General features: G+C 33.6%; 1 protein-coding gene across 1 annotated transcript; it reads left to right on the top strand.

Moving 5' to 3' along the window:
- The first annotated feature begins 1,324 nt into the window (after positions 1 to 1,324).
- Positions 1,325 to 23,210, top strand: LOC142617449 (putative callose synthase 8). The gene is made up of 41 exons (XM_075790324.1): positions 1,325 to 1,849; positions 2,702 to 2,802; positions 3,751 to 3,869; positions 3,979 to 4,066; positions 4,230 to 4,328; positions 4,465 to 4,584; positions 4,765 to 4,857; positions 4,933 to 5,024; positions 5,329 to 5,455; positions 6,888 to 7,025; positions 7,139 to 7,215; positions 7,295 to 7,454; positions 8,346 to 8,471; positions 8,563 to 8,680; positions 9,821 to 10,149; positions 10,779 to 10,831; positions 10,918 to 10,978; positions 11,840 to 11,921; positions 12,018 to 12,067; positions 12,290 to 12,376; positions 12,440 to 12,571; positions 12,658 to 12,752; positions 12,840 to 12,924; positions 13,006 to 13,166; positions 13,408 to 13,531; positions 13,634 to 13,725; positions 13,842 to 13,977; positions 14,370 to 14,521; positions 15,994 to 16,100; positions 16,194 to 16,385; positions 16,494 to 16,562; positions 16,744 to 16,912; positions 17,020 to 17,131; positions 17,262 to 17,381; positions 17,452 to 17,567; positions 18,985 to 19,068; positions 19,755 to 19,867; positions 19,946 to 20,175; positions 20,695 to 21,543; positions 22,379 to 22,564; positions 22,658 to 23,210. Exons 1-41 carry the CDS (start codon positions 1,597 to 1,599, stop codon positions 22,886 to 22,888), a joined length of 5,928 nt encoding a protein of 1,975 aa, XP_075646439.1. The 5' UTR covers positions 1,325 to 1,596; the 3' UTR covers positions 22,889 to 23,210.
- The last annotated feature ends 1,845 nt before the right edge of the window (positions 23,211 to 25,055 follow it).

The raw sequence follows: 25,055 nt of genomic DNA on the forward strand, positions 1-25,055 counted from the left end.
CATTATATTTTCATAAATAAAAATTTTCCTTTTTTGGCTAGGTTCCCAACTAAATTTTTTATTTTTCTTTTTTAAACAAAGCCATGAAATAACATTAATTTTTATGTTCTCACAAGATACTGTTTTTAATGAATATCTTCGATGTATACATGCTTCCAGACATGATCGTACCATGTTTTCTCTCTCTAATTACATAAAATTCTCTCATTAAAAAAATATATATGTAAAGTAAAATTCGTCCACCTTTTTTTTCTTTAATATAACAGTACTGTACAGAACCACAATTTTGATACCGTGACCCCGTTGCATCCTAACCTAGATGTAGATTCCAGAGTTATTATTATTTTAACCCATTTGGCAAGATCCATCCTATCAGTTTAGATCAGAGAGTGGTGTCAAATTGAGGACATTTCATTAAGCCTAATATAATAACTAGGCTTTCATTCAACTATTTAAACTCATTTTTTAATTAATGACTTTACAAAACTGTACATAAAATTCTAATTTTATCAAAGTTAAGTATCAAGATACTAAAATTAATCAAACTAACATATTTAAACAAAGTCTTAAAATCCAACATAATCCAAACTAATGAATCAAACCCAATCAGGTGTCAAGTTGATTTGGATTGGATTGAGTTGGTGAGTTGCACCTTGGATGCACGCCAGCTAAAACATTGTCACTTTTTGATCAGGATTAATTAGTGAGACAGTCTGAGAAAAAAATTTAGTAACAAAAAAGTTTAAAAGAACAACGAAAAAAGAAAAAAGAAAGAAAAGAAAAATGAGATACAATATTTTTCATAATTGTTGATATAGTTTATTGTAACGAGAATAACATTATTTTTATTCTAGTCCATAAGTGACCATACTCTCTCTATCATCAGACCAAGATACTAATTCCATTTTTGATCTCTTATTTAACAAGCATTAATTGAGTTAACTGGAATTCACATGTTACTATGTTAATAATTTGGAAAACAGTAGGAAAAATACCATGTCCTGATGTCCCAATCTTAGGTTGGGTTTATTTTGACACAAAAAATGAAAAATATTTTCAACTGAGAGAGAGAAAAAAAGTGGGCATGAATATTCATGTGACGAACGTGGTAATTCAAATCAATCAAACAAACGTCATAAAGTTCACGTAACTAACAACGACAGCCAGTTCGGGTTCTCTCTCTCTGTATCTCTGTCTCTCTCACAATCACTCGCACTCGCTGTCTCGCACACGTCCACTTTCGAAAGCTTTACAATACAAATTACGAAGTCCCATCTCCAAATCCCAAAGGCCAACCACACCAAACTCCTTACTTTTTCTCTTCCTTCCTTCCTTCCTTCCTTCTCTCAGACCAAAGAGGAAAAAAGCTTCAAAAGCAAAAGCTAAAGATCACAATCTTCTTTCCAATCACAACATAAAGCTTTAAGAAAAAGAAAAGCAGACTCAAAGCCAAAGCAAACCCATTAAGCAAACGTTTATTCACCAAGAAATCTTACACACATACATTCATAATAGTAGTAATATATACACTGCACCCATGTCTCTTTCCTACTCTTACTCTTACTCTTACTCTTTCTCAATATTCCAAACAACCCAATGTCGTCAGAGATTGTGGTTGCAGACCCTGGCTATGATTATGAAGGTGACCCTGGCACAGTCACAGAGTACACAGCACCAACAACTGTTACAAGGTCAATTACTGTTGGTTCTGAACATGATATTGATCATCAATATGTCCCTGAGCCATTTGAGAGTGAAAGGCTGCCTCCCACTTTGGAATCCGGAATCCAAAGGTTTCTTCGTGTTGCTAATTTGATTGAAAGAGAGGAGCCTCGTATTGCTTATCTTTGTAAGTTCAAGAATTGTGTGAGTTTTTGGGCAATTGGGTTTGTTCTATATATTGATTTTATTGTGTTAATTACTAGTTCTTTGTTGGATATTATTAGCTTTGAATGTGAAAGAAGGTATAGAATGTTTTAGGCTAATTAATGCATGTTATGTTGGTTCACAAGTATTGAACAATGGGAGCAAAGAGTTTTTTTTTTTTTTTTCAATTATAATTGTCAAAAATTAAGGAAAAAAAAACAAGGCTATACCATTCTTGTCCTAATTGAGGTTGAATGGGATGATTTTAATCACTATTTTGGACAAACCCATTTCCATAAATGGTATTTTATTAAACTTGGAGCAAGGCCAAATGATTGGATTAGGAACAACTGGAGTAGAGATTTTCTGTATACCTGAATTTCAAAGCTTAATGATTTTTGAAGTAGCATTTCTTATTTTTGCTATCGTTGCTTCTTTTTCCTCAACAAGCAAAAGAGACAAATAATGTGTGTGGCATTATTTCACATGAATTTAAAGTACTTAAAAAAAACATTTTCTTATAAGAAGTTGGAATTAATGTGATCTAGATTGAGGGAGCCTCCCAGTAGCTTCTTTCTTTTCTTTGAATTGACACTTAGTAAGATGAGTAATTATTCAGCACCTCGGGAACAATGTTCTCTCCTCTCTCCTCTCACATGAATGGTGTGTCTCACTATGAGAGGAGAGAACATTGCTCCAGGAGTATTGAATAATTTTTCTAGAAGAAGGGGCTCTATGTCTAAACCAGCAGAACTTTATCCTGAAAAAGATTGAAGTTTTACTTAGAACTATGGTATAGTGTATTTTGCATTGCTTAGACAATTTTCCTTGGCAGGCCGCTTCCATGCCTTTACAATAGCACATTACACAGACCGCAATTCGAGCGGAAGGCGTGTTCGACAATTCAAAACGTCACTACTTCAACGACTTGAGCAGGTAGTAACCCTCATTGAAGCTAGCTTGTCCTATAAATCTGGGAAGTTCCTTCTTGGGTGGTTTCATAGATTTTCTTTTCTTACATCTTGCTTGCATATTGATATGTGGTCAACTAGCTTTATTTTTGTTTAGTCTTGTCTTGTATTCACCAGATAATATAAATACTTACAGTTTGCAAATGAAAGTTTGATTTTGTTTTTTAAGGTTCATGGTTATGATCTCTGCTGCTTACCTTAAGCATATAGCCCTGTCTTTAACATAATTTTATGCTTCCCTTCCTTACCTCTCACACAGTTTGTCCATGCTAGAATAAAAGAGTGGAGCAAGAGTAAGATGAACCTGTAACATATCTATAATAGTTTAACATTTAATTTAAAACATATTTGTTCTAGCCACAGAAGTAACAAAGAAACTTAATCCATTGGGGAATGTTTCTAGCTTCCCCGTTTACTACTTTCATTCTTTCAAAACCTTCCACTAAATTACTTAATGAAATTAAAAAAAAAAAAATCTCCACTAAATCAGTTTCTTTTAGTTACTTAAAGTTTAATCCATGGTCAAAGTTAAAGCTCATAACTTAAACCTCTCTTAAACTTTCAGAAGGTGATTATGTTAGTGATTAAGAGAAGTACAAATTAAGATTGATGGTTGAGATGATGCTCCAAATCACTTTTTCACCACTAATGTCATACCAACTGCTTATATTGGATTACATGTCATTGTATTATGCTCCTTATCTGGAAACCAATTTAGGCAGAACTTCCTTAGTTGTGAAGCAATGCAGTTTCCCTTTTTGTGAGCTTTTGGAACATTAAGAGCATTACCAAGCATAATTATTTTCTGGAGTATCATATTTTCCAACCGTGTCTATTCCCCTTTATTTCTTTGTTTCATTTCAGCATTTTCCGTTCTAAATTTCCATGTCTCTCGTCTTTGTTGAAATCATAGGATGAAAGAATCACACATATGAAAAGGAAAGAAAAGACTGATATACGTGAACTCAAACGTGTATATCATGCATACAAAGATCTGATCAAACCTGGTGGAGTACTTGATTTAGAAATCAGGTAATCAAGACTCTTTTTTAGGTTATGTGTGCTTCTGTTCAAGTAAATTTAAAGTGTTCCAGGTTGTGTACCCCAAGCCTAATTAATCTGAGGGCTTTATTTCAATTAGTGACAAAGAGAGGTGGATTCATGCACGTTATATTGCTTCTGTTTTGTTCGAAGTGTTGGAGGCAGTTACGAATGCAGTTGATCCTCAGGTGCTCCACCCCCCAACCCCCCCCCCCCCCTTCCTTTCCTCTCTTGTGTATTCGTTTCTCTTTTATTTTGTTTCTAGTTTTTTTGGACTTAACAAAACATTTACAGTTCCAAATGAGATATAATTTTTTTTCTTAGTTTGATTTTTTTGTTACCTCACAATAGGCCCTTGCTGGTAGAGAGAGCATCCACACAAATTTTGAGTACAACATTCTGCCACTTGATAATGGAAGCATCCAGCAAACGATTATGCAACTACCTGAGGTCTGTTGCTGTATGGATAATCTAAAATTTTTTTTTTCCATTAATCTGCTGAGTGATCATATCAGGGCATGGTGCTTCTTGCCTAAGTTGTAGTACAGTCGAATAAGTATGCTAATACACTAATGAAATGATACAGATCGTGGCTGCAATTGCAGCCATCCGCAATATTCGTGGTTTACCTTCAGTCCAAGATTTTCAGAAACAGGGGAGAGTTAGAGATTTGCTTGACTTTCTTCAGTATTGGTTTGGATTTCAGGTTATTTATTCTTGATTTTTAGTTTTACTTCCTTTCTTATTCTTCTATACTGTATCACATGGTTTCACAACACATATGAAATTAACAACTTGGAACTTGATGAAATAGTCCTCAATTTTCTAAGCTGCCGCTTTCAGACACTGAAGATTTTCCCTGATATCATTACTGTGTTTTGATCAGGAAGATAATGTAGCTAACCAGAGGGAGCATCTGATTCTACTCCTTGCTAACAAGCACATTCGGCAAACAAATCTGAAGACATCTAACTCAAAGGTGTCTTTTTTATTAGCTTGTAAATTTTGATTTTACTTTTTTACTCTGTAATGTCTGATAATCTTATTTTGACAGTTAGTAGATGGTGCTGTGGATGAATTGATGGCAAAGTTCTTTAAAAATTACATAAACTGGTGCAAATTTTTGGGGAGAGAAAGCAACATCAAGTAAGATATGTGATCTAGTGTGCTCCTTTCTTTGCATCAAAGAGAATATAAATCTTAGTCCTTTGTTCTTATGTTAACAAAATAATGTAACTTCCTATCTTTCTTACTCGTAGTTGTTATTTTTGGAAAAATATTGCAATTAATTTATTTCTTATTGCTTGTTTATTTTGTTAAATATCCTTTTTGTCATATGCTCATTGTCTGTTTTCCCACTTCTCTCTTTATTTTTCACAACTTTTTTTTAATAATTTATTTTAGTTCTTCAGTTTATTTTTTTCCTACAATAAATTATTTGTCTGTGCAGGTTGCCTTTGGTGAAACAGGAAGCACATCAATATAAACTCTTATACATTGGGCTTTACGTTCTTATATGGGGGGAGGCTGCAAACTTGCGTTTCATGCCAGAGTGCCTCTGTTATATTTTTCACCATGTGAGCTGAAACTTTATTGCTGTTCTCAGTGTAAATAATCTTAGCTTGGTCTTTTTATTGTAGGTTGAACTTGAAGTACACCTTTAAATGTTTTCATATCAATAGTACAAAATATTGTTAACTTGATTAGCTAGGAAGCTCAAATACATATATGGGATACATATACGATACATTCTGGACATGGTGATATGTCATTTCTTTCAAATTTAGGATATGATACTGTAGGGATACTTTAATTAATCATTATATAAGTATTTTTAAAACATATTATGCTATGTTAGAGTTTAACGATCAACAACAAATTCTAAAGGGTGTAAAATATGTCTAAATAATGAAACAAATTTAGAAGCTTTTCATAGAGAGAAAGTGAGTGAGAGGGAGAGTTAAAATAATTGGATACGTCTCCAATACACAGCTGCTAGTTTGAAATATCCATGCTTCTTAGTTTATTAGAAAATTTATTCTTGGGTTTGAAAGCAAACTACACTAACCAAAAAATCCAGACAAAACCTGTTTGTTTGAGTACTCCTGGAAACTGTTGGAATATATTAGACCATGGTTTCTGAAAGGCTCCATTGTATTATTATCTCACCTACATCTTTGCAGCATTTATATTAAGAATACACCAGTTCTATTACATTGAACTTAAACAAAAGTTTGTTACAACAATGCAGAAGGACATAGGCACATTAAGACATCTCTAAGTTTCTTATTATTAGCATTAGAATTTTGGTTATATAATTGAATTCATCATTTTCTAATTGCTCAAGTTTTTGGGAGAATTAGTAATTTATCATGGTATCAAATCTCTTGATACCACTCTACCTCCTATTCATAAGTTAAAAAACCCATTCATTAGGCTCCATTTATTATTCAATTTGGGACTTCACTCACACGTGTAACCCAACAATGATGCCTTATATAAATGCTTGGCTATGAGCAAACAGCACTAAGGACACATTTGCTTTATTAATTTCCAAAAAATCATTGTCTGGTCTGTTCTGTCTTTCTAGATTATAATTCTTTTGAATTAACTTCTGAATCTGTTTGAAGGAATTATGGAAGCCTTTCATTATATAGTGACTTTCAATTCCGCATACAATATGTGGCAAGAAAATCTGAATTCTTTTAATTCTTCTGCCATTGTATCATCAAACTATTTGAAATTTCATATTAACATACATGATAATTAACTTTTGAGCATGACTATAGTTTAGTACATAGAACTAGTATTTAGTCTAATGGTCAATTAAAGTATACGATAAGATATACCTCTTGAGCTATTCACTAATTGAGCAACTAGTGTCTTTATTAAACTTGATGCTTTCCTTTGCACTCTTAAGTTATACATTTAACGTAATGCATGTGAAAATTAATTTACAGATTAATGTTTCATGTCTTATTATTCATTTTATTTCGTTATTTGATTAAGATGGCATATGAGTTGCATGGTATGTTAAGTGGTGATCTGAACTTAACAACTTGGGAGAAGGTTATGCCAGCATATGGAGGACAGCCAGAATCCTTCCTTAACAATGTAGTTACCCCCATATACAGGGTTATAAGTGAGGTACTTCTTGATTGTACACTATTACTGTATTTGTTCCTGACCTAGAACTGATTTTCTTGTCTTTTTCTTTTAGTCTTATTTTATGTAACTAATTTTCTTGTCCAAAACTGAAGGAAGCAAAGAGAAGCAAAAATGGGACAGCTGACCATTCTACATGGAGAAACTACGATGATCTGAATGAGTATTTCTGGTTAGAATAATTCTGTGTGTGTTTGCCAAGTTGGGTTCAAGAAATTAGAAGAAGGTAGTTATATCTACAATTTCTGCAGGTCTCCTGATTGTTTTCAAATTGGTTGGCCCATGCGTCTGGACCACAATTTCTTTTGTGTACAACCTTCAAACAAACCTAAAGCTAAGAAAACTCCGGTATCACATAATACCGTAGAAGAAAGGATGAATAGAGAAGTGAATGAAGATGAAGAACTAGGGGTAAATTATGTTTATTACTACTACTATTATTGCAATAAATAGTATAATATTTTCCTTATTTCTAAATGATATATATATATAACTTGTTAAAGAGACAAAGCATGTTTTTACTAGTATAGACATAGATATATAAGTGGTTGTATAATTCTGTCTTCATTTAATAAAATATTAATTATCTATATAAAAATAAATATATAAGTTTCTGTTTTGTTTCACGTGATATAATAATTTACTTTCTAGTTTCTAGTACTTTCTTATGTCCTACCTGGATATAATATGACATGAATGGCTGTTTGGTCTGCACAGTGAGAATCTCGGAGAAGTCTCTGGGTTCAAGAATTTTGATAGCAAAATTCACTGTTTCTGGCTTGCTTAAGAGATGGAAACCTGTAATTTAAAAAACTGGCCATTTTTCTATCACATGAAATGATACATGATTCCGGAATTAATTCTCAGCTAATGCTAGGATCTAATATATTATGCGTGATCCTTCTTAGGTGGAAATAGATTGTGGCATCAACATTATAAATATTATAGCATATTCATTATAGAAACACATTTGGAACCAAAATTTTAAAAAATGTTTGTATCTTTGATAAACACTATAGAACTATCTTGCTTCAAGTTATTGGATGCATGAATTTCAATGGAGTTTATCCTATGTGACTAGTATGGAACAGTAAGATTGCTTTCACCTACTCTTCCTCAGCTAAGGCTGTTCTTATCTTTTGTAAATACAAGACCAATACTTCTAGTTCTGCCTTTTTTTTTTTTTTCCAATTGGCATGGGAAAAAGAATATTATTTATGGATTTTTTCTTCCAATTGCATGACTCTTCTGCTTTAGTTGATACTCTATTCTTAAAGTCTCTCGCATATTCTTTTCCCACAGGTAACTATGGAGGAAGTTCAAGAAAAAAAATGGTTAGGGAAGACAAATTTTGTAGAGATCCGTTCATTTTGGCAGATTTTTAGGAGTTTTGATAGAATGTGGAGTTTTTTCATTCTATCCCTTCAGGTGTGTCTAGAACCTATTATGCATGCCTTTTGGATTGCATGCTTCTTGTGATGGTTTTGCCATATTGATTGATAATTTCTGTTCTTCCTAGGCAATGATAATTATGGCGTACCATGATGTGGCATCTCCACTTCAGATGTTTGACACAGTAATATTTGAGGACATTCTGAGCATCTTCATTACCTCTGCCATACTTAACCTCATTCAAGGTATGATACCAGCATCTTACTGTGGGATTATTAAAACAGATAAGGTGAAAAAAAAAAATTTACTAGGTTCTACAAAATTTTACCTCTTTTTCCTAATTTCCTCTTAACCCAATTGTAATATTTATCAAAAGATTGGCATTGAGTCACCATATGTTTGGTTTATGTGCATAAACCATCACAAAAGCTTTTTTAAAGGTGCCTGTTATGTTTTAATGGGTTTGCTGTCAGAAGCAGCTATATTTGGTGTTGCTTTATATATCAAACCCATTTTTTCTTAGACTTCAATGTACCTTATGAAATTCACTGACTGGTTGTCTTCTTTTCCCAATTTCCCTAAAGGTCCTTGGCTGTTCTTCCTACTTTGTGTTCTGGTATCAGAAGACAACATGCAGTATTTACAGCAATGTAACATTGTTTGTTTTGGCAGGATAGTTTAGCATGTGTAATGGTTGTACTATTATCCTTCAAACAAAAAAGATATTTTCTCATAAAAACTAACCTATTTCATGAACATGTTCTTTTTTCGTTTCTCTGAAAAGTGTATAAATTTTGAAGATAGTGGGCTCTCTTTAGTGCCATATCTTCTAGTCATCTTTCCATTTTAGATATTGTTACCACCTAAGATTTTTTTTTACCTAATTAATCCTGGTAGGCTATCTAAAATATCATCTGTTACTTGAGTAAATCTTTTAAGTAGGTCATTCTCTACTATGGTCCTTTTTTTTAATTTAAATACGTTATACTTAATGTTAAGAAGTATAGAAAGAAGTAAAGAAAACATCTGTAAGTGTTTATTTCTTTTTCAAACCATATGCACCCTTCAAATTTCATCTAAAAGGTGGTCTTTCAAGCTTTATGCACTAGCCAATTTTTAAAACTCTCGAACAGATTTCTTTATATGGAAGAAAGTCAAGAGACATATTATACATTTCTCACTTTTAAGTCAATATTCCAGATGAGGTCTTTCTCTGGTATGGTAACAACATCACGTTAAAAAGTCGGAGGTTTTGGTTGAAATTTTTTGGTTTTTATTTTTATATTTATTTAAGTCCGAGTTCAGAAAAGCATCTATCACCTGGCCAGATAGGGAGTAAGAGCTACTAGCCTAGATTGATGGCTAAAAGATATATGTGCTTGCAGCAATTCTTGACATTACCTGTACATGGAAAGCTAGAGGCACAATGGGATTCTCTCAGAAGAGGAAACATGTGATGAAGATGGCTGTTGCATTGATTTGGACTCTCATTCTTCCTCTGTGCTATGCTAAATCTAGAAGAAAATACACTTGTTATTCCACACAATATGGGAGCTGGCTTGGAGAATGGTGCTTTTCTTCCTATATGGTTGCCGTTGCAATTTACTTGACGACAAATGCGGTTGACATGGTGTTGTTTTTCGTTCCTGCTGTTAGCAAGTATATTGAGGTCTCAAACTACCGGATATGGACAGTTTTAAGATGGTGGACTCAGGTAAGTTCACAATATATCTTAGTGACTTTCTTGCAATATTCAAGTCAATATTTTGCTGTTGAATCTGGGGTTTCATACATGTAATAAGATGCGACTTATAAGATCATGATGCCATACAATTACTGTTATCACTAGGAAGATCTAATTTGCCCTTTTAATATCGTTGAGATTATATCCATCTCAGAACTTCAGTTTTAATTAATGTATCTTTGATTCTTTATCATACTTTCTTCATTGTTCACTATGACAGGATGGTGGGACTAGCTATGTGTACTTCTAGTCACACATTCCTCTTTCAGCCTTCTTTTCTCTAGAGAATTTTGTGGATATTGTTTGATGTGGAAAAAGTGGTACAATAGAAATTAACTGAAATTTTTTTGATAATTTGATACATATGTCATACGAGAAAATTTAGTAATTCAAAAGTGGCATTCATTTGGAGTTTTCTTCTTAAATGCGGTGAAGATAAATCATTATCATACTTGAGTTTCTCTAACCCCCATCCCCCCCCCCTCCAACTTCGTAGTTTTATGATGCATATGAGTTATCTTATGTTTTCAATTTTATTGAGCTTGGTTTTGTTGACTTTGCGATTTTTGTTTTTGAAAATTTTGTTTTTTATCATGTAGCCTGGAATATATGTTGGACGTGGGATGCAAGAAAGCCAAGTTTCAGTTGTGAAGTATATACTATATAGCCATTCTACATTTTGTTGGTACTGTACTTATGTAAATTTTTTCCTAATATATCCTTTTTCTTGCTATATAGGTATACAATTTTTTGGATACTAGTATTGTTAAGCAAATTTTTGTTCAGCTACTTTTTTGAGGTGAGTAGTAATGTGACTGTCTATATTATGAGATGACAATAAAATATTGTGATTTGTAATAAGTCTCATGAGATAAATTAAACTTGATCCACCTTCTCCAGTGGTTTATATTTATTCATGACTGTAAATCTAATGTCTCTGCATGGTTGTGTAATTCGAGAATATGCAAAACCTATCCACATAAACTGGTACTTGGTTCAGCATTCATGTCAAAGACTTGATGTGTTTACTATTTTCAAACATGGTAGCACCCATTTCTCATTGGCTCCATTATGAGTGCTGTAGGGAAAGGTCTCAGAATTATGTTGAGGATCATCAATTCCAAAACTCTAAGCTATTAAGCATAGGTCACAAAGTAACTCTCTCTCTCTCTCTCTCTCTCTCTCTCCCCGAAAAAAAAGGTTGGTGCTAATGAGGATCACTAAGCTTGAACGAAAGGCCTCACTTGCAACCTTGCTATGGTAGAAGTATCAATCTTTAAAGTCTAAGCTATTCAGAATGTTAGAAACAATCAGTACCAAGAATTTAAGCTGTCAGGAAGTAGACCAATAATGCATATTATGCACATACTAACGAAGAAATTAGCATGGGGCTCCAATGCTCCCAAAAATTAAAAAAACCATAAAAATTAAAAAAGAGTATTCAACTGAGGAGAAATTGAATCTTCACTAAATATTTTCTTCTTTTTAATTTTCATATTATTGTTACTGAAGCTTTAAAAGTGCAATGTTATCTCTCATTAGTCAGATTTATTGTGTCAAACAGTATATGCTATCTTTCTCATTTCAACCATATTTAGAAATGCTCACATGCGAGTTCTCTAATTATCAGTTGTTTCTTATTACCAATATAAAAATGCAGATAAGACCACTCATGGCACCAACAAAACAAATCATGAAAATTGGTGTGAAAAATTATGAATGGCATGAGCTCTTCCCAAAAGGTAGTTGTTATTTCTTTCTATGTTGTGAGCCAAAAGAGTAAATTTGAATACCATTGATGTCAACATGTCTGATAAAAATTTGTTCTCCTGTTGCAGTCAAAAGTAATGCTGGTGCAATTGTTGCTGTATGGGCTCCCATAATAGTTGTGAGTTTGATTACAATATCTATAACAGTCCTTTTGATGGTCTACATTTAGAAGTCTGAGATGGAAACAAGATCGCTGTCAATTATAAAAGTACAAAAGTCAATCAATGAAACTGAACCCTTCTTAGAATGATATTGAAAGCTCTGGGAAAAGCATACTTTTATCTTGCATGATATTTCTGATACTTGGACATTCATTTATTCTGTATTTTGTTTATTCTAGGTGTATTTTATGGACACACAGATATGGTATTCTGTTTTCTGTACAATCTTTGGTGGAGTTTATGGAATTTTGCATCACCTTGGTGAGGTAAGAAGTACATTTCTTATCAAAGTAATGTGATCATGGTCTCACTCTTCTTGTTTCTTACAGATTCGGACATTGGGAATGCTGAGAAGCAGATTCCACTCCTTGCCTCATGCATTCAATGTATGCCTTATCCCACCCTCATCCAGGAATGATCAGAAGAAAAGAATTGGTTTCTTTCAAAAACGATTTCAGAGGGTATGAGGTTTTCACAATGCAATGTTATAGAATTACTTTAAGTATCTCTTTCTTTACTTGTCTGATGATTAAACTGATTGTCTCAGGTATTGAAAAATGGAAAAATTGACGATTCCAGGTTTGCTCTACTATGGAACCAAATTGTTAGTCATTTTCGATCAGAGGATTTGATAAGCAACAGGTGATTTATTTGTTTCAATTTTTTTTTTTTTGCACTGTTGTGTGATGCATGAGAAAATACATGAAGCGGGTATGTTTTTATGAGCAGGGAGTTGGATTTGATGAGAATTCCTATGTCAGCAGAAATATTTTCTGGCATTGTTCGTTGGCCTGTTTTCCTCCTTGCTTATAAGGTATATTGCTTATATTTTACTGTCTCTGATTTTGCTCTGTGTTGTTTTTCACTTGTAAACATGTCTTCCTATTTATACTAGTTTTCAACAGCCTTGAGCATTGCAAAAGATTTTAAGGGAAAGGATGGGGCTCTTTTCCAAAAGATTAAGAAAGATAAGTACATGTATTCTGCTGTAACGGAGTGCTATGAGTCATTGAAGTACATACTTCAAATTCTTGTTGTGGGCAATCTGGAAAAAAGGTAGAGATGACAACATTTTTGGTCAAAAATACTGTTCCATATAAAATTTTTTGTGGATAGAAATTTTTTATAGATTTAGCTAGTATTTTATGGCAAATTTTTACTTCTTTTGTCCCCCCTCCCACCCCTGTGGGTCCTTGGTAGGCAAATGTAGTGAGAGTTGTGTATGCCATTTTGCTAGCTCCTCACTTCTAACCTTTTTCCTTGCGAATGCAATGCTATATTCTGCATCACTTTCCAGGATAATATCTGCCATAGTAAATGCAATCGAAGAAAGCATTGGAAGATCAAGTCTTCTTCAGGACTTCAAGATGAAAGAACTACCAACTGTATTAACAAAATGTATCGAATTAGCTGAACTTCTGGTAATTGTTGTATCCACCGCAAAGCTACTATAATAATGTTTATAATGAATTTTTTAGTCAATACTTGATATCAGATTGACTTTTAGTATCAAATGTTTTAAGATCGAGGGAAATGAAAGCCATCATGATAAAGTTGTGAAAGCTCTCCAAGATATTTTTGAGCTTGTAACCAATGATGTGATTAATGATTCCAGGTTTGGTGTGCTTAGACTTTAGTACCATCTTTGGGTTTATTATTATTATTATTATCATCAAGATAGATTAATTCCTAATGCTCAAGTTCACTATTTTTCATTTTAAATGTGGGCAGAATATTGGACTTTCTCTACTCATCCCAGAAGATAGAGGGTGATTTCAATGATATTGCACCACAATTATTTGCATCATTTGCTGACAAGAAATCTATCCATTTCCCCTTGCCAGATAGCAATCCATTGGATGAACAGGTGATTGTGATGTTCGTTACTTCTTTCAATAATGTTTTCCTTTAATTCTTCTTTTTAGTTGCTTGGGCTTGTTCATCATACCTAGGCTTCAATCATTTATTTGGTTTGTAATCTTGGAAGCATGGTTTCTTTATAATAGCCACTGTACCGGTTTGGCCGTATGTGATATGTATCTGATACATCACATTGGCATACACCACTGCTGCTTGATGTTTGCATCAGTCATATCTATCCATATCTCTTGTTCACATCAGTATTTCATGGCTTGTTATCTTTTACATGCACAGCTTTGCCTGTCCACTTCCTCAATACATGGATTAGCATTATATAATATGCGGCCTGCAGTTGTGTGTAAGAATTAGATAAATACTAATTAAAGTTTTCAATGGCAGATCAAGCGTTTTCATTTGTTGCTTACCATCAAAGACACTGCAATGGACATTCCTTCAAACTTAGAGGCAAGGAGGCGTATTTCATTCTTTGCTACTTCTCTCTTTATGGATATGCCCAGTGCTCCTAAAGTACGGAATATGCTTTCATTCAGGTCAAATTTGTTATCTCCCATTTTTGTTCTTGGTACATTCAACATGTGTTTACTTCATGTATGTACTTTCTAGGCCACTTCATTTCTATATACAACAATGTAATTAGTTCTCTTTGCAGAAGTTTTGTTTTGTTTTTTGTTTTTTGTTTTTTTTAAATTGCTGAATAGAATGAAAATATAATTGTCAAAAGTATTGAAACTAATGCTAATTATCCTACTTTTATGGGCACCATGTGGTCCATATCTCCGACTTATGCTTCAGAAGAAATATATCTAAAATATTTTTTTTTTAGTTATGACTTTTCCTGTTCTTGATGCTTGGGTCTAAAGTTCATAATTTGTTTTCCTTTCCATATGATCTGTACAATTTCCCAGTTATGGTGCAATATGAAATATTAAAAGTACTAAAATATAAGGATAAAAAATTATGAAGGCTAAGTAGGCAAACACTAGATTTTGGAATCAGCGAAGAATAACATTCCATATAGGATCAAGATGAGGAGTGATTGTCATTACTTGCACCTCATAGGATTTCAAAGAGCACTTGTAGGTAGAAGAAAGCACTATGCCTTTTTTTTTTTTCAAGGTTATTAGAGAGAGCTGACTTATTAAAATATTATGAGAGCTCTTGTGAGTTGTTGGTGGTAAGATTATGTTATAATTTATTTCATTGAGAAAAACCAAACATCCAAATTATAAGGCCACTTTAACAAATTGGGTTGCAAAGGACTCAATTTAAAATTTAATCAGTCACTAAAATAGATTGACCAAAATAAGAGTTGAAGGACATGTATTATGGTATCTGTAGAACCATGTAATCAACCCCTTTATTTGCATGAATGCATTTTACAAAGAAACAGAAGTTACATCTCTTTTCCATTTCTGTTGAGAGTCCTTATTAGTTTACCCACCCCTTAGGAAACTGAAAATTGTTTAGTTCCTACAAGATGCTCATATTGAAAATGCCCAATAAGCAAGTATTTTGGAACATGATGATATGGTAGGTCACAGTTTTAGAACTCATATTATGTAACTTGTTCAATCTGCTACAAATCAATGATTGCTGGAAATAATAGCTTAATAATTGTGTGTTTAAATAAAAAGTTTATTTAGGTGCAGGCATTGTGAAAATTGATCAGATAAATATCATACTCTTTTAGGAAGAAAGCAAAATCCTTGTTAAAGTATTCACACTGTTAGAGTCCAAATTGTTGAATGTCTTCCCTCACAGGCACATCACTAACTAGCCAGTGTTTATGCATTTAAAGAGTAACACATGTTCATTTTTCACTTGGCGTATCTGTGAAAGTAGTATAAGAATTCTAGTATGTCATAACTCATAAGTGATGAGATTTTAATATACAATAAAGCAATTTCTTAAATCTTATCATTCTATTCTATTCTTTTCCCCACTTTTTGTGGAGTTATATAAACATCTACTCTAATCTTTATAGTTGTTCTTATTGGTACAGTGTCATAACTCCACACTACATGGAAGATATTAATTTTTCAAAAAAGGAGCTTTATTCAAGCAAGCAAGGGGTTTCCATAATCTTTTATATGAAAAAGATATTTCCAGGTTACTATAAGATTGGATTTTGTTCATATATTTTAGTCATATCTATTCTGATTCAACTCTTAGCTCACAGCTATTTCTTATCCTTTTTCTTAGATGAGTGGAAAAACTTTTTGGAACGCATGGGTTGTGAAGAGCTGGATGTTGAATCAAAGGATGATGAATCAAAGGAGGAGCTTAGGGAGGAAGAGTCAAAGGAGCAGCTTGGGGAGGAAGAGCCAAAGGAGGAGCTTAGGGAGGAAGTGCGAAACTGGGCTTCATTCAGAGGACAAACATTAAGTAGAACAGGTGAATGAAAAAGGCTAGAAATCTTTGTAACGTTGGATAGTTATACTAAACATAAGATTATGTAATTGTACTCATTATATTCTCCATTTTATCTTGTGGTTATTGCAGTTAGAGGAATGATGTACTATAGAGAAGCCTTAAAATTACAAGCATTTATTGACATGGCTCCAGAGGAAGGTTTGTGATTGTAAATATGGCTCATAATATTCAGGTGTCTTTGTTTGAAATGCGATCATCAATGCATTATATCTTTAATAGAGTGATAGGCCATATGATGCCTTACTAGCTATGCTTGAGATTATTTTTGAACAATGGTTTGACTACAATCTTTTGCCACTTACTGATTATTCTCGTCCAGATATTCTTGATGGTTATGATACTGCTGGAAAAGGAAACCCTACATTCTCAGCTCAACTAGATGCACTAGCAGACATGAAATTCACATACGTTATTTCTTGTCAATCATTTGGATCACAAAAAGCTTCTGGAGATCCCCATGCAGATGACATAATTGACTTGATGAAGAAGTACTCCTTTACCCAAAAAAGAAATGATTGCAGAAGTATTCAATCTGTATATGTTATATATAAAAGTAGAAGTCATATAACTCACAATATGCACTTATTGCTTGAAGGTATCCATCTCTCCGTGTTGCTTATGTTGAGGAGAAAGAAGAGATTGTTTCAGGAAAACCTCGAAAGGTTTATTCTTCATTGTTGGTTAAAGCTGCCAATGGTTATGAACAGGTAATATTAGGCTTTGTACTTTAAATGCATGATTGCATCCTCACACTGTTTCTTCTTAGAGTGAATTATTAAATCTAATTACATATATAAATAAACATTTAGTTGTTGAGTATGCTGTTATCTTTTATAGGTTATATATCGCATAAAGCTTCCAGGCCCACCAGATATTGGAGAAGGGAAGCCTGAAAATCAAAACCATGCCATAATCTTCACTCGTGGTGAAGCTCTCCAAGCAATTGATATGAACCAAGTAGGCTCCTTATCAAGTGACTAAATATTAAAAATTTCCATCTTTGTTCTTATGCTGTCTGGTTTTTCAGGATAATTATTTGGAAGAAGCACTGAAATTTAGAAATATACTGCAAGAGTTTCATCCTCACCAAGGGAGGAGGCCTCCTACAATACTTGGTCTGAGGGAACACATATTCACAGGAAGGTTCGATTTTTTTCTTGTGTTTTATGTTTCACTTACTGTGTCACATACCTAAGTGGTCACTACCATTCAATGGGAATATGAGTGATGGTCAATTGAGTCGGATAAGAAACTCCAAGAAGTGTACAACTTCATGAGTTGCAGTGGTTGAAATGATATGTAAACCCCAAATAGGCTGTTGAATGAATTTAATAATTTTTCACATTAAACAACAAATTCAAGAACACTCACTAAGCTCATGATAAGTTCAGTACCGTAGTTCAATATGGGAACTTAATTCTTGCTATGGTATAAGCATCATGACCATTTTATGGACTCCATGGGTGTTTAGATGTATAAAATATATCAATACAATGACTGGAATATAAAATATATGGCCTTGAGCATATATCATTTCAGGAGGAGGTTTTATCACTTTACAGGAGTAGTTTTTACTCCAACAATATAATGTGTTCCATGAAAATAATTTATTGAGAGAATAGTATTGGAAATTAGAATAATGGTCAAAATATTAAATTCATCATTTCCTAATATCTTAAACTTTTGGGACAAATTTTAGTTTATCATGATATCAGAGCAAGTGGTTTTGAGTTCAAACCCTATCTCTACTCTACCTCCCATTAAAAAAGATTAAAAATCACACATGTTGGGGGATAAGTGGGAATATGGGCCCACAGGTGGGGGAGTGTTAGAACTTAAAATATTGGTTAAATGATTAAATTCACCATTTCATAATAACTTAAGCTTTAGGGATAAGTGGCAGTATATCAGATAGTAAATCCTTTGTTCTACTGCTTTTTCTCTTCTGTTTCTCCTCTAAGCTTTTTTTTTTTCATTATTATTTTTTCACTTTTCTTTCTCTTTCTGCTGAGAATTTCTTCATACATAAGCAAACTTTTTTTTTTTCTAACTAGCTGGTGTAAGCACTAGGAATTCAGAAACACCTTTCTATGTGATCACTTCTAATGCAGGACTTAAAGATGATGACACTAGCGTGTATATGAACACCAAGTCTTTGTCAGTAGGCTTCTAAATGAATTGCTTTGTAATTTCTAGGCCTGAAAAATTATGACTTAGTCTGTTCACCTGTAAAACCTTTGAATAATCTGTTTGAGTGAGTTACTAAATGCACTGGAAAGAATATCTGAATTTTTGTTTTATTGAGGTGTTTTTCAACCCAATGATATTTTAAAACTGTTAATGGATAAGCTTCAAAGTGCATGACACATCTTGCTCAAGTTTTGTTGTTATTCTGACATTTGTGGAAGAAGGAAATTTATAATCATCAGCTTATAGTGAAACTATCGCCAACTAGCATTTATGTTATTTTAAATTGTATATGAAATATAATGATCTCTGAGAATTTATATTAGAAATATCAGAACTTATAGGCTGTCTTCTTTTTTCTATTCCACTGCAGTGTTTCTTCTCTAGCATGGTTCATGTCATATCAAGAGACCAGCTTTGTCACCATCGGTCAACGGATTCTTGCCAGTCCTCTCAGGTATGGGATACATCATTTCTGTGAGCTCATTCTTAGAAGACAAGGCATGCATGTGTACATGTGCATGTCTCTATGTTGGGTAGATTATTTGCTTGGTATGGTCAAGTAAGCATTGTCTAAGTGGTTTAATTTTTTTTTTTTGATAAGTAACGATAAAAATATATTAGAGAAGAACACAGCCCCGTACATAGGAAATGTACTAAAGAGGCAAAAACATCAAGAAACCAAATTACAATGATCAAGCAAAATAGGAAGGGAAAGACAAGAAAAAGATGGTAAAACTAAACACCATTCCAGAAGAGTAAAAAAGAAAAAAGACTTAATCTCAAGAATGGACCGATCGCGACCCTCAAAACTTCTAGAATTCCGTTCCCGCCAGATACACCACATCAAACAGTGCGGCACCATCCTCCAAATCACTATATTGTGATGATGCCTGAAATTGCAAGCCCAACAATCCAATAGAATCTAAGTGGTTTAATTTTTAGTTATCTTTGTAACCTCAAACAAGTTTGGTTGACTTGGTAATCTCAAAACAGCATAAACATTTACTGGTTATATATTTGCAACCATTATATATTCTTTTTAAGTATTCTTAGATCCTTTGGTTGTATTTTTTAACTCAACTGCGCTTACCTATGTGCTCCTGCTTAGTTCTCATTCTTATAATTTTGTTCTAATATCAGGGTACGATTCCACTATGGACATCCAGATGTATTTGATAGGATATTTCACATCACAAGAGGTGGTATAAGTAAAGCATCCAAAACAATTAACTTAAGTGAAGATGTTTTTGCAGGTAAGAATTACTGTAATATTACATTCCCAGCATATAGTCAAAATTGATTCACAGTTACATGCATCTGATCTCGTGTAGGATTTAATTCTACTTTACGACGGGGATGTATTACATATCATGAGTACATGCAAGTTGGGAAAGGTCGTGATGTAGGCCTAAATCAGATCTCAAAGTTTGAAGCCAAGGTAGCTAATGGAAACAGTGAACAAACTATAAGTCGTGATGTACACCGCCTTGGACGGCAGTTTGATTTCTTCCGGATGCTATCTTGTTATTTCACAACTGTTGGGTTTTACTTCAGTAGCCTGGTAAACCATTTCACACTGCAAAAGCATCCCTTTATTTCTATTAGCATTAGTTAACTGATTACTTTTAAAGTTTCCTTTCCACCCCCCTGAGAAGATTACTTATTAAATTTCTTATCATGCAGAACTTCACTCCCTAAAATTATGTATCTACTAACATATCTGGCTTTACAAGGAAAATAGATTTGGCTAGGAATATGATAGCTGGAGTGAAAATTTGAAAAGATACTAATTATGTAATCAGAGAATACTTATATTAATATTGAGTTGCCAACATCCTTGATGTTCGTCAGTGCTTTGGTTTTCTACATATGCAGATGCATTGTGTAAAGGGGAAATGATGTATTGTAATATCCAAGTTGTGTGTTCTATTGAAGTCCATGTTTTTTTTTTCCCTTCATTATATGTGAAAATGTGAGTGTGCCTTTTGAGGGGTTGATACAACATTCTTATACGTTGCTTTTCTGTTCACTGTTGATGTCATTCTGTGGTTGACTTGAAATTTGCTTTACAAATCCACAGATATCAGTAATTGGAATTTATGTGTTCCTCTACGGACAGCTGTACCTTGTTCTTAGTGGGTTGGAGAAAGCACTTCTTATTGAGGCTAAAGTGCGGAACATACAATCCTTAAATACAGCTCTTGCCTCCCAATCATTTATTCAGCTTGGGCTCCTAACAGGCTTACCAATGGTGATGGAGATTGGACTTGAGAAAGGGTTTCTTACAGCCATTAAAGATTTTATACTTATGCAATTGCAGCTGGCTTCTGTTTTCTTTACTTTCTCCCTTGGAACAAAAACTCATTATTATGGTCGAACAATTCTGCATGGGGGTGCTAAGTACAGACCCACTGGGCGTAAGGTCGTGGTATTTCACACTAGCTTCACTGAAAACTACAGATTGTATTCAAGAAGCCACTTTGTCAAAGGATTTGAAATATTGCTCTTGTTGATTGTCTATGATTTGTTTAGGAGGTCTTACGAGAGCAGCATGGCTTATGTGTTAATCACTTATTCTATTTGGTTCATGTCAATCACTTGGTTGTTTGCACCATTTCTTTTTAATCCCTCAGGGTTCAGTTGGGACAAGATAGTTGATGACTGGAAAGATTGGAATAAGTGGATCAGGCAGCAGGGTGGTATAGGAGTTCAACAAGATAAAAGTTGGCAATCTTGGTGGGATGATGAACAATCTCATCTTCGACGATCAGGGCTGGGTTCTAGGTTGATAGAAATACTTCTCTCTTTTCGGTTTTTCATATATCAATATGGTCTGGTCTATCACCTTGACATATCCCAACAGAGCAAAAATTTTCTGGTGTATGTGCTTTCATGGGTTGTGATTCTTGCAGTTTTCCTACTATTCAAGGTAAACTCTTGCCTTGGCCTTTAACCAGAGAATTAGTCTATATGCTTTACTTAATCTTCTTGCATAATATGTTGTGTACATGAAATTCATCTCATAGTCTCAGTAGCTATTTTGGTTGAACTTATTGAAATTATTTGATTAGCAGAAATTACTTCATGAAGAAAACATGAAAAGTTAATAGTTTTAAAATTTTATAATTAGATTATTTACTTGAAATCATTTCTGACCTATGAGATATTGGCGGCATTTGAGATTAGTGCATGTCTTAGATAATCTTTTTGGTGATTTGACACAAAGTCACAAACAAACATGCATGCTCTTTTGTCTTCAGATGCAATTGGAATTTTATGTTTTAATTACCACAGTTTACCAAATAACATATATATTTTTTAGATCCTGATTCTGGGAACTCTTCTTTAATATCTGAAGAACCACCTATTTATGGCGTGAATGTATGATGACAACATCATTCTGCAGACCTAGTTTCAAAACTTATCTGCAGACACTGTCTAAACCCAACTTATAGTCTTTATTCTGACCGCATCCTTGTAATGATGTTCTCCAGTGCACCAAAAGGTCAAGAAATTAAAATTTTCTTGCATATTAACCCAGGACTCATGTTATCTATTACAATAACGACCATATTTGACATAGAGCATTCCTGTAAGAGTGCACTACTTTTTTGTAAAATAATTCTTTTTGGCAACATCCAGTTGGCAATAAAAATTTTGTGATACAACCCTTTAGGTATACTTGTTTTCTTATACAATAGTTGCTATAACATCAGTGCATGATTTTCTCGAGTCAGTAACATAATTGGGAATATACAATGCAGGCAGTCAACCTGGGAAGACAACTGTTCAGTGCTGATCATCACCTGTGGTTTAGACTATTCAAAGCATTCCTCTTCTTGGGTGTTCTGTCCATAATATTTACTCTTTCCAACATCTGTGATCTATCTTTGATGGATTTAATTGTGTGTTGTCTAGCATTTTTTCCGACCGGATGGGGTTTGATATTGGTAAGCTTGTGTTGGAAGGAAACTTTTTTCTGGGCACATTTGTTCTTGATTGGTCATTTGTCAACTGATAGTTTCATTTTTTTTTTTTTTCAGATTGCACAAGCTGTGAGGCCCAAGATAGAGAATACTGTATTGTGGTACTTCATCCGTGTACTTGCTAAAGCTTTTGACTATGGAATGGGTGTCGTTCTTTTAGCACCAATAGCTATTTTGGCGTGGCTCCCAATCATATCTGCATTCCAGACTCGTTTCCTTTTCAATGAAGCATACAGAAGGCACTTGCAAATCAAACCAATTCTTGCAGGGAAAAAGAAGCAAAAATAATTTTTTTGGAATTGGAAGCTGATGCTGAGTTTATAGTATATATGTAAAGTCATGTTAATACTAACAAACCCCCATAGACATTTAACATGTGTAAGAAGTATTACAAAATATGTAATCACTCAAAATTAACAATTCACCTGATAGAAATATGAGTTCAAATGTCGAAAACCTTATTTTTATTTTTAGAAGATATTGAATTAAAGTAAAGTTACAAAATAAAGCATTTTTTAGTCATAATTTTTTTTTTTTACTTAAGCATTTATTATATTTAACTTGGCCCTCCTTGGAAAATATTCTTGACTCTGCCGTTGCACCCAATCAAAAGGAATAGTAAAATGTTTGTTTTCTTGGTTATCAAAATTTTACACTTCGTCAATTCAGTTATGAAAAAAAAAAAGTGAGAAATAAGTACAGGATAGCTATATATATTGGCGTCATAATATACCTGTATTGCTGTATCTAAACAACCATATGTATCACTACATTGCTAGATGCTAGTTTAAACAGATTAAAACAAAGTTCTTGTCTATGGCCACAATGATGGTGCCATTGTCAATGACACCCTCATACACATTCCCAAAACCACCTCGGCCTAGGGCCGGCCCTAGGCTTAGGCCAATTAGGCCATTGCATAGGGCCCCCTTACTAGAGAAGGCCCCAAATTTGGAGGCAAATTTTTTTTATTTTTTATATATAAATATTTTTGAAAGATATTAAAATATTTTAGTTTACCTTTTTTTTTCACTATTATGAAGGCTTACAGAATTAAGTAATGCTAGAGATAGAGATAAGACAAATTTAAATAAATAGGTCTTACAAATAGACGTGTTACTAATCACAAATAATTCAAATAGGAAAATGTTAAAAATACTATAAATTTTACTGCATAAATTTTATTTATTTAATTATTTTTATACAAGATAAAAATTCTACTCTAACTTAATTTAAGTATATATGTGTGCGAAATTCTCTTCTAGAGACTTAAATCTCGGCAATTGCCCCCCACACCCCACACCTCGCAAGAACTTATACTTGTAGAGTGATCACTACACCAAGGGTGCATGGTGGTCTCCATAACTTTTATAATTTTATGTGACAATGAAAATGATAAGTAGATTTTAATAAACTATTGAGTGCATTTTTGAATTAATATTTGTGATTGGTGATATATCTTTGTAATTCTCATATTGTAAATTTTATAATATTTCTAGTATTTTTATAAGCCTCATGTCATTGATCACATTTATTACAATACCAGTTTGTAATAAAATTTGTCATAACTTCAGCATTTTCTCAACAAAAAAAAAAATCATATTAGAAAGTAAAAAGAATGGATTTTTAAGAAATTATTATATAAAATTCTAGTTAAATATTATTTAAGTCATAAAGGCCCCATTTGAAGATTTCGCCTTAGGCCTCCGAAATGCTTGGACCGGCCCTGCCTCGGCCGACAATAAGTTCTTCTTGGAAGTTGTTGATTGCTGTACTGATTTTTTTCTAGTGAGAAGTGGAGGCATAGTTCTTCAGGCAACGAGCTTTGCCCATTCTAACTTTCCTTTGTATGAATAAGGCCAGCACCAGAACCATGCAACACACTGAAGTGAGTACGACTAAGAAGCACACGCAGCCTCCGATGGCAATGATTATTGTTTTCTTTGTTTTGGACGAGGTTGCAGGTAGAAAAGGCACCATTTCAGGACTTGGATACAGCAAGGTTACCATCTGCGTTACTCAGTTTGAACACTTCCACACCGTTTAAAATGGCATCAAAGTGAGAGCCTGAAGACTCTGAATAACGAGGGTGTAGATCAATGAAAAGATTATGCTTCTTGTCCTCAACTCCCTTCTTTCAGATCATTACTACGTAGTCCTTGTAACATGGCGTACCCTTTTTGTCAGTCCACAATATTACATCAGCCGGCAGGGGCGGAGCTATAGCAAGGCATGGCCCCCCAAAATTTTAAAAAATTATTTTATAATATGTGTAAGTATTAAAAACTTTAAATATTTAGCTACAAAAATAGAAATTGACCCCCCAAATGTTTGAGTTAATCCAATGATGCTCTTAAAAGCCAATAGAATTTGTCAATTGGTCCGGTAGTTATTGAGACAATATAGTTTTTGTTTTCTTTAATTTTTTGTACATATTTAATATCAAACTAGACAA

Source organism: Castanea sativa, chromosome 11 (assembly GCF_040712315.1).
Source record: "Castanea sativa cultivar Marrone di Chiusa Pesio chromosome 11, ASM4071231v1".
Taxonomy (NCBI): domain Eukaryota; kingdom Viridiplantae; phylum Streptophyta; class Magnoliopsida; order Fagales; family Fagaceae; genus Castanea; species Castanea sativa.

What these genes read in the sequence shown, in the direction of transcription:
- LOC142617449 (XM_075790324.1), top strand. Translation starts at nt 1,597, where the DNA reads ATGTCGTCAGAGATTGTGGTTGCAGACCCTGGCTATGATTATGAAGGT. An exon ending in TTTTCCTCCTTGCTTATAAG is followed by an intron (nt 12,925 to 13,005) that starts GTATATTGCTTA and finishes TATTTATACTAG; the next exon opens with TTTTCAACAGCCTTGAGCAT. An exon ending in CAGTTTTCCTACTATTCAAG is followed by an intron (nt 21,544 to 22,378) that starts GTAAACTCTTGC and finishes TATACAATGCAG; the next exon opens with GCAGTCAACCTGGGAAGACA.